The sequence below is a fragment of the Triturus cristatus genome, chromosome 4_2, assembly GCF_964204655.1.
Source record: "Triturus cristatus chromosome 4_2, aTriCri1.1, whole genome shotgun sequence".
Taxonomy (NCBI): Eukaryota; Metazoa; Chordata; class Amphibia; order Caudata; family Salamandridae; genus Triturus; species Triturus cristatus.
In genome coordinates, this window is record NC_140586.1 from 255722436 (window position 1) to 255737326 (window position 14891).

General features: G+C 42.9%; 1 protein-coding gene across 6 annotated transcripts in view; it reads left to right on the forward strand.

Moving 5' to 3' along the window:
• PTPRC (protein tyrosine phosphatase receptor type C) overlaps positions 1–14891 on the forward strand; it is a 623869-nt gene that overhangs the window by 587268 nt on the left and 21710 nt on the right. For all 6 annotated transcript variants that reach the window (XM_085601450.1, XM_085601451.1, XM_085601453.1 and 3 more), the window contains 3 exons: positions 2937–3086; positions 6259–6349; positions 14682–14815. In XM_085601450.1, coding sequence (XP_085457576.1) covers positions 2937–3086; positions 6259–6349; positions 14682–14815 — 375 coding nt within the window. The remainder of the gene's footprint in view (positions 1–2936; positions 3087–6258; positions 6350–14681; positions 14816–14891) is intronic.

Consider the following 14891-nt stretch of genomic DNA (forward strand, 5'->3'; position numbering starts at 1 on the left):
AAGGGAGAGTAGCAGCACCTCATTATGAAAGGGAGAGTAGCAACACCTCATTAAGAAAGGGAGGGTAGCAGCACTTCATTAAACAGAGAAGCAGCACTTCATTAAACAGAGTAGCAGCACTTCATTAAACAGAGAAGCAGCACTTCATTAAACAGAGTAGCAGCACTTCATTAAACAGAGTAGCAGTACTTCATTATGAAAGGGAGAGTATCAGACTTCATTAAGAAAGGGAGAGTAGCAGCACCTCATTAAGAAAGGGAGAGTACAGCACTTCATTAAGAAAGGGAGAATAGCAGACTTCATTAAGAAAGGGAGAGTAGCAGCACCTCATTAAGAAAGGGAGAGTACAGCACTTCATTAAGAAGGGGAGAGTAGCAGAACCTCATTAAGAAAGGGAGAGTAGCAGCACTTCATTATGAAAGGGAGAGTACAGCACTTCATTAAGAAAGGGAGAGTAGCAGCACTTAATTAAGAAAGGGAGAGTAGCAGCACTTCATTAAGAAAGGGAGAGTAGCAGCACTTCATTAAGAAAGGGAGGGTAGCAGCACTTAATTAAGAAAGGGAGAGTAGCAGCACTTCATTAAGAAGAGTAGCAGCACTTCATTAAGAAAGGGAGAGTATCAGCACCTCATTAAGAAAGGGAGAATAGCAGCACTTCATTAAGAAAGGGAGAGTAGCAGCACTTCATTATGAAAGGGAGAGTACAGCACTTCATTAAGAAAGGGAGAGTAGCAGACTTCATTATGAAAGGGAGAGTAGCAGCGCCTCATTAAGAAAGGGAGAGTACAGCACTTCATTAAGAAAGGGAGAGTAGCAGCACCTCATTAAGAAAGGGAGAGTAGCAGCACTTCATTATGAAAGGGAGAGTACAGCACTTCATTAGGAAAGGGAGAGTAGCAGCACTTAATTAAGAAAGGGAGAGTAGCAGCACTTCATTAAGAAAGGGAGAGTAGCAACACTTCATTAAGAAGAGTAGCAGCACTTCATTAAGAAAGGGAGAGTACAGAACTTCATTAAGAAAGGGAGAGTAGCAACACTTCATTAAGAAAGGGAGAGTAGCAGCACCTCATTAAGAAAGGGAGAGTAGCAGCACCTCAATAAGAAAGGGAGAGTAGCAGCACCTCATTAAGAAAGGGAGAATAGCAGCACCTCATTAAGAAACGGAGAGTAGCAGCACTTCATTAAGAAAGGGAGAGTAGCAGCACTTCATTATGAAAGGGAGAGTACAGCACTTCATTAAGAAAGGGAGAGTAGCAGACTTCATTATGAAAGGGAGAGTAGCAGCACCTCATTAAGAAAGGGAGAGTACAGCACTTCATTAAGAAAGGGAGAGTAGCAGCACCTCATTAAGAAAGGGAGAGTAGCAGCACTTCATTATGAAAGGGAGAGTAGCAGCACCTCATTAAGAAAGGGAGAGTAGCAGCACTTAATTATGAAAGGGAGAGTAGCAACACTTCATTAAGAAAGGGAGAGTAGCAGCACCTCATTAAGAAAGGGAGAGTAGCAGCACCTCATTAAGAAAGGGAGAGTATCAGCACCTCATTAAGAAAGGGAGAATAGCAGCACTTCATTAAGAAAGGGAGAGTAGCAGCACTTCATTAGGAAAGGGAGAATAGCAGCATCTCATTAAGAAAGAGAGAGTAGCAACACTTCATTAAGAAAGGGAGAGTATCAGCACCTCATTAAGAAAGGGAGAGTAGCAACACTTCATTAAGAAAGGGAGAGTAGCAGCACCTCATTAAGAAAGGGAGAGTAGCAGCACTTCATTATGAAAGGGAGAGTAGCAGCACTTCATTAAAAAAGGGAGAGTAGCAGCACTTCATTAAGAAAGGGAGAGTAGCAGCACTTCATTAAGAAGAGTATCAGCACTTCATTAAGAAAGGGAGAGTACAGCACTTCATTAAGAAAGGGAGAGTAGCAGCACTTCATTAAGAAAGAGTGGGAGAGTCAATAAACGCACCTTTATATTTCCAAATGGAGTTCTGATTATAAGCAATGGGGAGAGTACGTGCCCTTACAGCTAGGGTGGTCGACCTCATGCTGGGGATCCCGGTTCGAGTCTCGGCAGGGACTCTCAACATCCTGTGATTCTGGGCAAATCACTTAATGTCCCCGTGCCTGGCTAAAATGAATGATGAATGTATCCATTGGTAACGCATCTGGTGCTTATGTAAAGCGCTCCGATACCTTCGGGTCAAGTTAGCGCAAGATAAATCCCCGGTGGTGGGGGGTTCGGGGGTGGGGAGCATATCTCTTAAAATGCGAACGTGCCAAGATGTACTGTTTATGAAGAAGCCTGGGTGGGCTGAAGGAGTCACTGGGGTATGATGCAAGAGAATCACCCATTAAATACACCAATAAATTCCATGGAGGCCTTTGAAGTTCCCAGGTGCGGGACCATGCCCAAGAGTACACAAGTGGGAAACAGAGGGAGGTGGCTGCCAGCTGGGATCCGACAGGTTCTGGACCCTAAACAGACACATCAAGCTTGCATGCAGGAAACGACCGACAACATTTAATCGCCATCCTCAGTTCAAAACATCACCAAAGGCGCTGGAACTGCTAGAAACTAAAAATAACAAGCATTGGCCGCGCGCGCGCGGAGCATGGCGCGCGCGCGCTTGGGGGCGGGGGAGCGGACCCTTTGAAGTGCTCCCAAAAAGCGGATTGCATGGCGGCACGATGCGCGTGATTGTGCGCGTGCTAGCCATGCAATCCGCTTTTTGGGAGCACTTTTCAAACCCGCTTTCAATAGTCTCGCTTTGCGACCGCTTACGCGATAGCAAGGCGAGATCTAAAAAGGAGAGCTACAGCAAAAGGGACATGTGGGCTAGGAGGCCAGAATTTGTTTTGGATCTTTAGAATCATTGATCCTGTATTTATGCTGAACGTCTTCCTCACACCCTTATGCACCTGTTGTTCTTTTCAAATTCTAGGCCCAGTACATCCTGATCCACCATGCTCTAGTAGAGTATTGTCTGTTCGGTGATACCGAAATCAGTGTTCCAGAATTAGCCATTTCCCTGACAAACTTGAAGAAAAAAGATCCTCCTTCTGACCCTTCCACACTAGAGGCCGAATTCCAGGTATTGTCAATGTTATCATGCTTTTCTCATTTACCAGGTAAGTGTGTTCATAAAAGAGACAAATGTCTGCTTGGATGGCTTGATGTTTAATGTGGTATTTTTCACAGAAAACACCTGTGTTGTCACCTACTCTGACATGAATCAGTGCCAATGTTGTTTTATAAGTTATATTTAAAATCTACAAGTGTGCATGTTCTCGGCTGCTGTTGGTGCGTACAGTGCCGCAGCATGACATGCTGGGGGATGCATATAATGGTTTCTTCTGGGGCAGTTGGTAATAACTATGGGCATCATTACAATGTCGGGCCGACCGCCACCAGTAGGCCGTCGGTGGCGGTCTGCCCGAAAGACAGGCCATCGGTCTAACTGCCTCATTTTCAACGCAGGCGGTCAAACTGAAGTGGTCAGAGGGAAAGGCTGCTGCCTCCGACAGGATCCAAGATCCTGTCGGGTGGCAATGAGAATCGTATCCCTACCATGGGGGCGGTGCCTGCACAGGCACCGCCGTAGGGATTACGATGTCTCTCTCCGATTGCCTTTTCATGGCAATCTGAATGCCATGAAAAGGCAGCTGAAAAAAAAGGGACTTTGAGGGCCCAAGCAGGGCCCTGCCACCCATGGGTCACTGTAAAGTGGCCCACTGGCACATATAGTGGCCCACACACATCCATGCACTTTGTGTGCCTGCTACACAGTGCATATATGTGCCCAAAGTGCTTGTTTACACAGCGACTTGTGCTGCGGCCCTTTTTATGGGCCGGATGACAAGCTGCAATATAAAAGGGCACTGTTCCGAGCATCAAAAAGGTGGTCAAATCCTAATTCGGTGTTAGCACTCAGTGTAGAGCGGAAGAGTAGTTGCTTAGGGAAGTGGTGTGGGTTAGAAAATCAGAAATCCACAACAGCTATTATAACACATAATAAATCAATTTCCAGTCAGTGATTTTACTTAAGAAAAGAAAAACACTTTAATTCAGACAACACTTAATATTAAACATAACATTACAAAACCAGACTTTTCTATCTTCTCTTGTCCCTACATCTGTGTTCTAAGGTCTCTCAGTGATAAACAGTATACTGCCTCTTCATATGGTGTTTAAGAAGCAGTTGACAATGTAAAGCCCTTCTTAGTGCATTTGTCAGAAAGTTCACAATGTAAGCCCTTTCCAACTCTATTTGATGTCTGGTCACACCATGCAAAACCCTGTCCCCCTCTATTTGACACAGGATGTTGCTTAACAAAGTCTTTAGCAGTTATGGCACACCCTATGACAAGGATTGGTAGAAGCATGTAGTCACCCCAGCGAAATGGCGGCCAGTTCAACTAAAGCTGGGTCGGACTAGAACAGAAAAATAAGGGGCACTGAAATTAGTGTGTCCCCCATTAATAATTTAGAAAGCTGAAAAAGTGGCCCATGTTTGCAAACGGGCAGTTTTAGCTTATTTAAGACTTACTGTATAAGTGTTTTGCAAGGTATAGAAGACTACATGGATGTGAGCTTGTAAAGCCAATGCATGCGGTAATATGTTTATCAGCGAAATCAGCAATAAAAACAAGCCCAGAAGACCATAAAATAGACCTACAAACAGCCAAATAAAATGGCCCACAGAGACCAATCAGATCACCTCGTCGCCACTGCTTGATTGCCTTAAAGTCGGCCAGTCGAAGCCCAGTTAAAGATCCTTCCTGGTAGAGATTACACGAGGAATCAATTACTGAGTTTTGAGATAGACTATCATAACAGATGTGTATGGGGATGTAAAAAGGTTTAGGACATTTTTCCACACCATTTAGGAGCACCCTCAAATACAAATATTTTTGGAACCAGATACATTGTCGGATTGCACAGGGTTCGGGGTAAGCTTTGAGCTACAGTGGTGTGTAGCATTTGGCAGTTTAAAAAGTCTTGATAATGCCGAAATGTAAACGTTTGTTCTGTAGTACGTCTCTGGTGGCACCCAGAAGAGACAGCGTAAAGCACTGGGTGACCAGGCGGTTCCCTCCCTGGAGGCAGGGGGTAAGAACATGGTCTAGCGCGCGTTACTGCGGGAAGCGAATTATGCCGCATCCAAATGCCCCAAAGAATTTGAAAAAACATAATCATGGAATGAACTTTGAGGCACCCAATGAAGTAGTGACAGTTGTGGTGTAAAGAACGACATCGATGTTCATAGCATAGTACATTAAAAGCCAGTTTCAGGATAAGATGGACAGCAGGATAATTCGTAAGATTGCATCGAACATTAGGCATTTTAGTAGTAAACTCAAAACTGGTAAGGAACAGCACATATGATTGTAACAAGACGCTTAGGTAATAAGTCATTGGGGCATATTTACAAGGGCATTATCGCTGCTTTAGCTGCACTTTTTGCCGCTAAAGCGGCAATAATTTCATTGCCCTATTAACAAGGCGGCGCTAACATGCATTAGCGCATGTTAGCAGCCGTTTTGGTATCGCTTTGCATCGCTAATGAGATGTAAAGTAGGCGTACCTTTCAGGGAACAACATGAAAGTATTCGCTAACCGCACATCGCGGTATTTACAAGCTGGACCAGTGCTCGCGTAGGGAAGAAAAAAGCCGCGCTAACCACGGATATCGGGCAAAACTAACGTCTACAAATATTTCGACTTAGCCATGTGCATAATGGGAGGTGGATTCTAAGGTTACATCCACCTCTCCCTATTAACAACATGTCTATCAGCGCAGTTGTAATATCGCTGGTTTTCAGGCGATATTGATGAAAATCGCCGTATATCACCAGATTTCACATCGCCTGTTTGGAAATCGTTGCAAATACACCGCTAACACGGCGCTGTGAACCAGCGATATACGACGATATTCAAAATTGGGCTAAGCACAATTGGCGATGTTCAACGCGAATCGTTGATAATATGCCCCCCTGTCTTTTGTGAAACATGTACAACATTTAAAACTCAATAAAAATGTGTTAAAAAAGAAATGGCGAAAAATGGAGGTATTAAGGTTTTATTTATAAGGAAAAACTTATTATTATTTGAGCCTTTCCAATATGATGTTCTGTAAAAAATGTTTATTCAACTAGTAAATAGAATGTCTGTTCTTACCAGGAAGTTGAGAGATAGGGAGAACAGGAAATTCTGACGCAAATAGCTCAAGATTGCTCACATAACGCAACATATTCTTTCTACAGAGATTACCAACATACAAAAACTGGCGGCCGCAGACTGTTGGAAACAAAACAGAAAATAAAGATAAAAACTGGAGTCCTCATGTTGTGCCTTGTAAGTAAATGTATAATGCTTTGTAATGAGTGGAGGTCAGCTTTATTTTCTGATATTTTCGTTGGAGGTGAAATATACTTACCAAAATGTAGATTTGACCGAAAGAAGATATTTTCATTTCATATAATATCTATTGCTGCTGGGGAAAACAACTGACTGGGCAGCGTACATGCTCGGAGAGCTGCAGGTCATTTGTTTGAAACTAGAGATATGGCTCACCTTTCATCCCAAAAAGCCAAGATAATGATTACCAAAGGCCTTTAATGGTCACATTTATTATGCATGCTATCTCTACACAATGTTTGTCCCATCACTCCTGACATGCTTTCCATCCATTGGTTGCCAGTCGAGCGACATTAAATTCTCTTTACTTTGAAAATCATGCCAGCCACTTGCAGATTGCTCCTTCCTCGTTCAACAATTCAGTCACTGCTCTGCTGGCAGACTCCCCACACAATGCTTAATTTTTGCCAGTGTTTTCTGGTGGGTGGCACTCTTTTTTGAAGACCCGGGTTTATTTTTCATTATAAGACTTTGCTCGGTGAAAGAGAAAGAAAGGCAGATAAAGGAAAAAAATATAAAGAGAAATATAGGAAAACTGACAAAAGGAGAAAGCAGGGATGAAAAAAAGCTGCAGAGTGAGCTAAAGAAGCAGGAAATCGAATGTGGCAGAACAAAAAAGGAGAAGAATGAATTCTAGGTACCCCTGATGTTCACAAACCGGCACTAGCATCACCAGTTGCTGGCTCCTCAGAACAACTTTGAGCCCTTGCACGTATTTGTTTTCATATTAGACACTACACCCACACTCTGCCTCTTCCAGAATTCTGTGAATCCCTAACTTCAAGAGTGCCAAGACCACAAGGTGGCTATTTTGGCTTCTTGAACTTTGCTCTAGGACAATCCCGCCTTTCCTGATCCCTGTCACTCTGCCCAGCTTCTCACCATGCTCTGCATGTGTCAGTCATCACCATTTAGGCAGCCTCTTTGTTGGTACAATTCTGCCACACACTCACCTTACTATCCCCAAACTATTTTTCTGTTCCAATGCATAAGTTCTAAACCATCATCAGATCTGACAGTCTGGTAAACTCTTTATGAGAGCTTCTACATTGTAATGACTCCAAATACGCATTACGTTGCGCCACTGCTTTATGATCCGAGAGGTGGAGTGGACAGACTGGAAAGGACTCGACTAACACTAGGAACGAAAGCATACATGAAGATTGTTGAGTAAACATGTATATGGCATTTCAGGTCTACATCTGAAGCATATGTAGCTCCAGGGCTGATGCACATAGCTACCGCTGAGCAGGTATTGATGGGATGATTGGTAATACATTAAGGTGTGAAAGTGAAGTAGGAAACAAGATAGGCATGAATCCAGAGAATTGAAGGCTTGTGGCAACATTATTAAAAAAAATGCAAGAAACCATAGACAGGTGAGGAGAGCAACACAGGTCTCATGATCTGAGTTCCTTAGCAACTGCAGACAAAAACACTCTTTGATAGGAAAGAGAATAAACAACAATACTATATAGTCACAAAAACTCTCTGTCTTGCAACAGGGAAACAACCCACACACCCCGAAATCTTCTCCATGCAGGTGCTTCCTTATTTGTCCATATTGGCACACAGATAACTATGCAAATTAAACATTACATCTCTAACTCTATAACGGCTCAAGGGCGTGGTTCCCCCAGGATTCCCATACTAGCATACACAAAAACCAGCAAACACAAAGGAACACAATGCAGGGATGGAGTCTCTTGTTCTGCAACAGGTTAGGGCCTGCTTGTTCTGCAGCCTGCTCCAGTCAAGAGGCTTCCACCCACCATGAGTGCATACAAAGCACGTCAAAAAATGACACCAAATGTAGAACCAAATGTCTACCCAGCTAACCAACTCAGACCAACTCCAAGAGTGTACCATTCAGCAACCAGCTCCCAAACTCAGACTTACAGAAACAGCCACCAGGACAATTCACACTCTTCCATATGTTATGTTATGTTAAAATATTTCTAAAGCTCTCGAATACCCATAGGTGTCTTGGGCTGATTGGGAATAACAGTATAGGCGAGAGCAGATGAGGACTAGAGGTTAAAATGACAATTTTTTATTAGTTTCCTAAAACTCAGTAATGTGGGAGCTGCTTTGATATTTATAGGCAGACTGTTCCAGAGAGCGGGAGCTTCAGAGGAAAAGCAACTGCACCCCCCCATTTGAGTCTCTTAAAACTGGGGGGGGAGACCATCAGGGAGTTTTCAGATCATAGGGCTATGCTGGATATGTACCAGGAGAGGGACTGTTTGAGGTAACCTGGACCTTGATCATGCAAGGCCTTATAGGTAAGGCATAGTGCCGTGAATTTAATGCGGTTACCCACTGAAAGCCAGTGGAGTCCCTTAATGGAGGCTGAAACCAGATGAAACTTGGGAAGTTCAAGAATAAGCCTAGCAGCTGCATTCTGCACGCTTTGGATTTTTTTCACATATTGTTTTTGGAGCTTAACAAAATGTCCATTACAGTAGTCCAACTTCAGGAGCATTAATAAGGAGATGACTGTTTTTCTGGAAGTGGGCGTGCACCATACACACTGAACACAAGAACAGAGATATATTTCCAGCCTGGAGCACCCAAATCCACCATGTGACTTCACAGCAATGTAATTATACAAGAAGCAATTGCTAAAGATTCACAGCTACCAAAATAGATACCAAATAATCTTGAGTGTTTTACACAACATACCACTGCCAACCACGGGCATATTTCAAAACAACCAGAAAGCACATCAAAGGAGCATTTAAACTTGGTCGGCTATATGAAGCACCCCTTTAATTTTCCTCAATTCTGTACAACAATGGCCAAAGGTGTTGAGAAACCATCTGACATGACTAACATAATTTAGACAAAAATGCTACCCACCTTTTTAGATATCATGCAGCATACATAATACTTTACTAGTCGCTCCAAGCAGACATATTTTAAATCTGAAACTCTGACAACTAGACCCAGAAATCTGGCAAACTAAACAAATCATCTTTGTAAACCAGTTAGGTATTTCCATTAGGTTGTGTTAATGATGACAGTTTCTGTCACTACATGGATGAAATGTCCCTAGAGAGCATGTTAAACAGTCCCCCACAGTGGTAGCCCGTCACAGTCAGACCTACAATGACGAAGGCCAGCTACAGCACTTGAATATCTTTTCTAGTGCAGAAATAGTAACATACCCAACAAGTCTCGTCTGGACCAGACTACACTTCACTAGTAATGGAGCGTCTTCTGAAAGGTCACTAAATTATTCAACATCCAGCACCACATGCCATTTCGGAATGGCAAATTTCCACTCTGCATATCTCCCTTTCCAGGCCTTTTTGTTTAGGTCTGACAGGCTTGCTGTAAGGTTCAGCCAGCAAGTGTCATTTGCATCTTTCCTCTCCCTGTACAAGCCAACACTGCCCCACCTGGACATAACTTCCAAGACACTTTTAAGCTCCTTGCTACTCAGCTTACAGATCAGATTAATTGGTGCACATATCTTTTGCGCCTCCCGGGCACTGTCTGTAATGTGGCCCCTGATCCTACTAGTGCCACCCTTTTGCTGGGACCCTCCCTCAGTACAAACAAGAACAAACTCAGGGATGGAACAGTCACGCCACATCCTTTACATCCATTCCTCACCAAGGTTTGAAACATAACCAGGTTAGATGCATAGCGCACTAAGACATAATACATGTCCCTTTTGTTGCAAAGCCAAATGACAGCATGCATAGCCACTCAGTGCCAGATGCTGTGGAGAGTGTCTTGCTTTGGACTCACAGTCAAAGCTTTCAACACTCAACCATGCTGTTACAGTAAATGGACTTGGTAGCTGTACAGTATGCTTTTTGAAGCACATTTGCAGCCCATTTGATGTGTTTGATGATTTCTCTTAGAGGGTCCAAATCAGGAAAGACAACATCCAGAACAATGTAAATTTACCTATATGAATACAGGATGCAGCAAAATAAATGCCCACAGTTTTTAAGGAAGCAGATTCAGGATGTAGAATCAACCAGTCATGAATGTCTGTAATTCAGTCAGATTATGTGTTAGAGTTTATGAGTGATTGCAAAGGAGAAGATTTGGGTGCCTTCTACATAGAGATCATAAGAGTAGCTACAAGAGGAGATAATACTAATGACAGAGTTTGTGCACTGGGACAAGAGTAGACACCTTATTTACAGTTTGGAGGAAACTGAAATCCTCAAATATCTGGAAGAAACTAAATAGAGAGTACAATCAACCGGCTGACTGTCCTCCACCATAGGGATATTCTTGTTGAGGACATACTCTACATTTAGAATTTTCTCCAGAAATCAGAGAATTTTAAATTTACTCCAAATCAACTCAGAGAAGAAAGAAGTCCTCGCCTTCGGAAACCCCCCCTCAGCATGGAATAACTCCTGGTGGCCACTGCCCTCGGCCCCCCCACTACCCCTACAGACCACGCCAAGAACCTTGGCATCGTAGTCGACTCCTCCCTCTCCATGAATCACCAGGTCAACACTGTCACCTCCAGCTGCTTCAACACCAGCCGCATCCTCCATAAGACATTCAAGTGGACCCCCCGCCGAGGCAAGGAAGACAGTCACCCACGCCCTCATCACCAGCAGACTAGACTACGGAAACACCCTCTACGCTGGCATCAACAAGTCTCTACTATGCAAGCTCCAGACTATACAGAACACCGCAGTCAGACTCATCCTCGGGATCCCCCAACACGAACACATCAGCCAACACCTACGTAAGCTCCACTGGCTCCCCATCGAGAAAAGAGTCACCTTCAAAATACTCACCTACGCCTACAAATGCCCACACAACACCGGACCCCAATTTTTTCAACGACAGAGTCACCCTCCATGTACTCAAACGAAACCTCCGCTCCACCAACCTCTACCTCGCCAAAACCCCACACATCTGCAGAGCCAGAGCAGGGGGAAGATCCTTCTCCTACATCCCAGCCAAGACCTGGAACGAGCTTCCCACCGACATCAGATGCCTCCTCCCTGAACACCTTCAGGAAGGCTCTGAAGACCTGGCTCTTCGACTGACTCGGACCTGCTGATCCCTCCACCCCCCCCCCTCCCTCTTGAGACCCTCCCGGGTGAGTGGTGCGCTTATAATCCCCCTGATTAATTGATTGATTGAAATTGCAAATCAGATTCTAGGTGTCTCAAAATGTATTTTGTAGGAATTCTAATTCGTTGAAATGTGAATGAAGAGTGAAATGCACAGTAGGAAATGGAGAATGGGCAATTACCTAAGTAGGAGGAGCTTGCCATTAAACCATAGTGAAGGTCAGAGTTGCTTAAATGGCTGCATGGGTGATCGTGAAAGATAACCATGGAGCTGTTTAGTAGGATTTTCCTGGAGGCAGCATGACTCTGGTATAACATAATACCAGTGGAGAAATGCCTCAAAGGAAACACAGTGGTATGCTACATTTAAGGGAATTGAGTACTCTGTTAGATGAGAGATAGTAGATTAACTGCATAAACACTGGCAGCTCATGAATGAATGAGAAGGGTTGAATTTCAGAGATTAGTAAGAATGTTATGATGGGTCATACATAGGTTTCTATGCTGACAAGATGACTCATTGAGTTAAATACTTATTGCTAAAGTCCCTTCTCAAATGTAGACAACAATTGTAATTCCCAGTGAGGCCAACTGAGCCTTCCACCCATCCCAAGATGTGAAAATGAGTTCTATGAAATGAGGTAATAATGGCTGTTTTTAAAGCACTTACAAATAGTGACAGAATGACATGAAGCAATAGGTGAAGTTAATTGACAGTTTTAAAAATCTTGTTTAGAGTGATGGCCACAACATATTTGAAGCATTTCAGACAGTTGCCAGATGCAGAGGAGAGATCAGTCCACACAGAAAGATGGTGAGGATCTTAGACAATAGGATCAGTGATTTTATATTATGATAGGATAAGGGCCTCATCAGAGTTTTAACATGCTCTGGCCCAGAACACTTACTTAAACTATAGAGATTTTATTACAAAAGACTTAGGAAGTCATTAACATGGGAGCAGGAACAGGACATCTACAGTATATCATCAGATCTCCCATTCTGCTCATCAGGTGGTTCTCTTCCTCAGTTCGAGTGAGAGAAATAGATTTGTTTCCAGTGCGGCTTGTTCAGGTAAGCTCGGTGGGGCAGTGGAGGGGGGGGGGGGGGGGGGGGTGCAAGTGTCAAACGACAGGATAAGGAATGTAAACTAAATAAAACCAATTACTTTGTGCTCACCGCATCGCCAACTCAGCGATGCCTGTGAGCGCAAGGTAATTGGTTTCATTTATTTATTTTACATTCCCTATGTGGTAGTTTGTCACTTTAATCCCCCCATTAACACAACCACCCCGCCCACCGCGCTTACCGCCACTGTTTGTTTCGAATGGCAGGGCCTCAACTTGCTTCACTGTCAGACATTACCAACCAGCGGAGATCTGGTGTAGTCAGGAAGGGCCGTTTTATGTTGAATTGTCATGTCTTGGGTCACTGTTCAGGGGAGGGGAGTCTCAGACAGTCAAACATTTTAAATTTCCCTGAAGTGCCTGAATCACACCTCCCACCCCGCACACACCCCCTCTTCGCTTTGCCAGGCACATTTCTTTTCTTTGCTTTTTGGAAACAAATGCTTTGCAGTTTTTTTTACTGAGTCACATGACGTGGTGACCCAGCCAGAATTACAATTTTACTAAAAATTTCCAACATAAAAATGTATAGGTGGTGACATACTATTCTACTTTACATGTATTTCACCAACTACACAGTCGTCACATGGGCCCAACTGACTCTGCAACCATACACATTACATTCAACTTTGCATAAAATAGTTCTACTAAACGTTTTGCATACTTAACACCACTGAACTTACTTATTAGCTTGGGGAAGTTCTTCCCTATGTACTGCAATTCAGCACCCTTTAGACTCCTATGGGCAGATTTTCAAAGAGGGAGAGTGTCATATCTACAGAGTTATGGCTCTCTCCTCCCCTCTACCTAGCGCCAGGATTTTAGCTGCCATGCGCCAGGCACACACCTTAAAGGGATAGCTCTAAGGTGTTTGCCTGTGTCTAGCATAGGTTTTGTACAGAAAGGGTACCCTTCCTGTACAAAATACTATGCCTAGACAAGTGCAAACACTTTTCCCACTTTGTATGTGTGCTGCACACTGCAGCACACATGCAAAGTATGAAAAGGAAGGAGAAATGAAAACGTTTCTCCTCTTAATGCCTCCTTTCAGATGGCGTTAACTTTTGGCTCTAAACCCTGTCTACAATTGTTTGTAAATAGGGTTTTGCGTCAAAAGGCATGGATGGTAACATGGAAACTACCATGTACCATCCATGTAATACCCCCTTGGTGCTAAGTAAAGCAAAGCAATGATTTCCGCTGCTTTGTGTTACTTATAGGGAACTTTCAAACGCAAAACAAGTTTTGTGCTGGAAAGTAAATTGGTAAAAAATAATTTTTTGCTGGTTAACGTAATTTTTGTGATGCCAACCCAGTGCAAAATATTTGAAAATCCATGCTGTCATCATCATCATCATGCACTTTTTATAATGCATGTCTAACGCATAAGGACAACTGAGCATGTTATCCATCACCACCAAGCCAGAACAATCCAGGCATATACAATAGAGTTTATTTTCTTTTTAAAAGCTATGAGGTTTCCCAACTGCCAAGTTGGTGTAGACCTACCATAAGACGCCTTCATCTCCAATAACTAGCCTTTCTTTCCATGGCCATGAGTTTAGTGATCTTGATCAGTCATTTATTCAAGATGGTGGGCACTTTTAAAATTATACATCGCTCTTCTTTGCCTTATCTTGTCATGCTCATACTTCTAGATGGTTGTGTGGGTGAATGTAAGCTGTAATATATATCACTACCAACTTCTAAATGTACCCATTAAGGAATTAGTAATCATTGTTAGGTTGTGTTCAGTAACCTTTGTGAATCTATGAAACCTTTGATGTTACATTTCATGAATATGGCACAAAGCGATTGAACAGCACAAGAAATCAGAACCAATTCACAGCATCATATTTGGTACAGACTCTTGAATGGGGGTGCAAAAAGACGCAGTGAGTAGATTTACAATGTAAACATAACATATTCACATCCCCCTTACAAACTGATGAAATGTTCTTCATTTTAAAAATCTGCCCAATACCCTCAATACCTACCAGACCAAGTTTGCCAGAAATTTATATTCTTAAAATATTATTTTTTTCTTAATATAATTTTACAACATGCTATTCACTCCTCTAGATGAATTTAACAGAGTAGGGATAAGGCGAGATGATGAAAATAGCACAGAAGATGCAGACAATTCTGATGATTCCACTGATGATGAGCATGAATATGAAGACTTTACCAAATACATCAATGCATCATTCATAAGTGTAAGTATAATGAAATGTTGAAAATCATGGGGAAAACATATAAATGAGATATCAACTTCATTTTCTCACCATGTTC